We start from the raw sequence: 3,153 nt of genomic DNA on the forward strand, positions 1-3,153 counted from the left end.
ATGGAAGGAGATGATTCATTTTGAGATTTAGTTAGTGGGGTTTCCATGGAACAATGGAATTGGCCAATTGGGTATGGGATATTGGTTTACAAGTCTAGACTTGGAGAGCTACTTGATGGGAAGTTGCTTCACTTTTCTTTGGATTTTTTCACCTTGATATTTATGTTGTTGATAATGTGAGGATGTTCCTGTTATGTGCTAATACTGTGTGACACAACACTTGAGTTGAAAAAAAAAAATTACGTGTCTTCAAATTTAGTGATAAGTTTTTGTTACTTAAATAGACATTATATTTCAATACTGCCTCGTGAAAAGAGCAAACCCTGATAAATTTTTATGACAGACTGAGATGTTATAAATTCATGCTCTTAATTGAATGTATGATGCTCATTAGCAGTATAATTATGTAACATGTCAGATGAGATATCCAGTACTACTAACCATAAAACTTATGACCAAAAAAAAACTAAGCATAAAACTTGTATATTGGCGTTGAATGCATTGAAACTCCATGTTTTTATGTGTGAAATGAGCATGTTCAGAAAAGAAAAACAAAATGATACCAAGGTTGCATTTTTACAGTTATGCCCTTCATAATATTGCTCTGTTTACTTTCTAATCCCTATAGCCTATAGGTGAAGCAAAGCCACCTCCATTTCCCTGCTCTATATAAACACCGGTTCTCCCTTTCTTTTCCCCCACACCTAAGCCATCATCTTTATTTTATAACAGCAACAACTATCTCTATCTCCATATACTCTCTCTCTCCTTTTCCTCTCTCTCATACACACTTTCAGACCCATCTCTTTCTCTCATTTCAAACTACAAAAACCATGCCTGAAGCACCAAAAAACTCTTTGAATCCCTCAGTGGACTATTATCTCCAAGACAAAAACGAGAAGGCCCTTCAGTTCATTGAAGAAGTCACAGAAAACGCCGATGAGGTTCAGAAGCGTGTGCTTGCTGAAATCTTGGCTCGCAATGCTCATGTTGAGTACTTGCAGCGACATGGCCTTAATGGTCACACTGACCGTGACACTTTTAAAAAAATCATCCCTGTCATCAAATATGAAGATATCGAAGCTGATATCAACCGTATTGCCAATGGTGACACCTCCCCAATCCTCTGTTCTAAGCCCATTTCTGAGTTTTTGACAAGGTGGGTTTTTGTTATCTTACACATTTTCATTAATCATGATCATCAGTTAATTAATTTGGTTGGTTTAGCTAAATGGGTTTGTTTGTATTTTCATTGTAGCTCTGGGACATCTGGTGGAGAGAGAAAATTGATGCCAACAATTGAAGAGGAGCTTGAGAGAAGGTCACTGCTTTATAGCCTTTTGATGCCTGTGATGAGCCAATCTGTGCCTGAATTGGACAAAGGCAAAGGAATGTACTTTTTGTTCATAAAATCAGAGGCCAAAACACCCGGGGGGCTTGTGGCAAGACCAGTTCTCACAAGCTATTACAAAAGCTCTCATTTCAAACGAAGGCCTTATGACCCTTACACAAACTACACCAGCCCAAATGAGACCATTCTCTGCCCTGACTCTTACCAAAGCATGTACTCCCAACTGCTCTGTGGCCTTTGCCAAAACAAAGAGGTCATCAGGGTTGGTGCTGTTTTTGCCTCTGGGTTCATCAGAGCCATCAGATTCCTTGAGAAGCATTGGCCTAGTCTCTGCAAGGACATAGCCTCTGGCACTCTAAACCCCCAAATCACTGACCCTTCAGTGCGTGAGGCTGTGATGAAAACCCTCAAGCCTGATCCAAAGCTTGCAAATTACATTGAAACTGAGTGTGGGGAGAAGTCTTGGCAAGGGATCATAACAAGACTTTGGCCCAACACAAAGTATGTGGATGTGATTGTGACTGGGACTATGTCACAGTACATTCCCACACTGGATTATTACAGCAATGGGCTGCCTTTGGTTTGCACCATGTATGCTTCTTCTGAGTGCTATTTTGGTTTGAATCTCAACCCTTTGTGCAAACCCAGTGAGGTCTCTTACACCCTCGTTCCCTCCATGGGCTACTTCGAGTTCCTCCCAGTTCAGAGAAACAATGGGATCAACTCCAATTCTCTCTCTGTCCCCAAATCACTCAATGAGAAGGAGCAACAAGAATTGGTTGATCTTGTTGATGTCAAGCTTGGCCAAGAGTATGAGCTTGTTGTCACAACCTATGCTGGTAAGTGGTATAACTTTCTTTTTCTTTTCTTCAACTCAACTTGGGATGGGACTTGATTTTTAGTCCTTGACATTGATTTGGTACTATTAATTCATTGCAGGGCTATATCGTTATAGAGTTGGAGATGTGCTGAGAGTGGCTGGTTTCAAGAACAAGGCTCCACAATTCAACTTCGTATGCAGGAAAAATGTGGTCCTAAGCATTGATTCAGACAAGACTGATGAGGTTGAGCTGCAAACCGCAGTGAAGAATGCTGTGAGCCATTTGGTCCCATTTGATGCAACTGTCTCTGAGTACACAAGTTTTGCAGACACATCAACAATCCCAGGCCACTATGTGCTGTTCTGGGAGCTTTGCCTTAATGGCTCAACCCCTATCCCTCCCTCAGTTTATGAGGACTGTTGCTTGGCCGTTGAAGAATCCCTCAACAGCGTTTACCGGCAAGGCCGAGTCTCAGACAAATCCATTGGGCCCCTGGAGATCAAGATCGTGGAGGCAGGGACTTTTGACAAGCTCATGGATTATGCCATTAGCTTGGGAGCTTCAATCAACCAGTACAAGACACCAAGATGCGTCAAATTTGCACCCATTGTCGAGCTCTTGAACTCGAGGGTGGTCTCAAACTACTACAGCCCCAAGTGCCCAAAATGGGTTCCAGGCCACAAGCAATGGTGCAACCTGGATTAGAAAGGAAGGAAAATAAATGAAGGGGTCTTAGCTTTATCTGCTTTTCTGGCCTCTTAATTGATTTGTTGTAGCTGCTTTCATGGAGGTTCACAAGAACTGTTTTTGTGATCATCTTTAGGGAAAAGTAACAACTACCCATTTTAGGTTAACCTTTATGCTTTCATGTTCATCTTTTTTTAATTTACTTTTTTGAAGTTTTTAGCGGCTGTTTAATTAATATGCATAACCATGTACAAAAACAGTTCCTGTTTCAACGAAGCTCTTTTTTTTTCTTTT

At 41.1% G+C, this 3,153-nt stretch overlaps 1 protein-coding gene across 1 annotated transcript; it reads left to right on the forward strand.

The window, feature by feature from the left end:
• Positions 1-693: 693 nt before the first annotated feature.
• On the forward strand, positions 694-3,153 carry DFL1 (Auxin-responsive GH3 family protein). Its single transcript, XM_008228536.2, has 3 exons — positions 694-1,159; positions 1,259-2,190; positions 2,291-3,153. Exons 1-3 carry the CDS (start codon positions 834-836, stop codon positions 2,875-2,877), a joined length of 1,845 nt encoding a protein of 614 aa, XP_008226758.2. The 5' UTR covers positions 694-833; the 3' UTR covers positions 2,878-3,153.

The sequence above is a fragment of the Prunus mume genome, linkage group LG3, assembly GCF_029339155.1.
Source record: "Prunus mume cultivar Tortuosa linkage group LG3, ASM2933915v1, whole genome shotgun sequence".
In the NCBI taxonomy this organism is placed as follows: domain Eukaryota; kingdom Viridiplantae; phylum Streptophyta; class Magnoliopsida; order Rosales; family Rosaceae; genus Prunus; species Prunus mume.

What these genes read in the sequence shown, in the direction of transcription:
- DFL1 (XM_008228536.2), top strand. Translation starts at nt 834, where the DNA reads ATGCCTGAAGCACCAAAAAACTCTTTGAATCCCTCAGTGGACTATTAT. An exon ending in ATTTCTGAGTTTTTGACAAG is followed by an intron (nt 1,160 to 1,258) that starts GTGGGTTTTTGT and finishes TTTTCATTGTAG; the next exon opens with CTCTGGGACATCTGGTGGAG. An exon ending in TGTTGTCACAACCTATGCTG is followed by an intron (nt 2,191 to 2,290) that starts GTAAGTGGTATA and finishes AATTCATTGCAG; the next exon opens with GGCTATATCGTTATAGAGTT.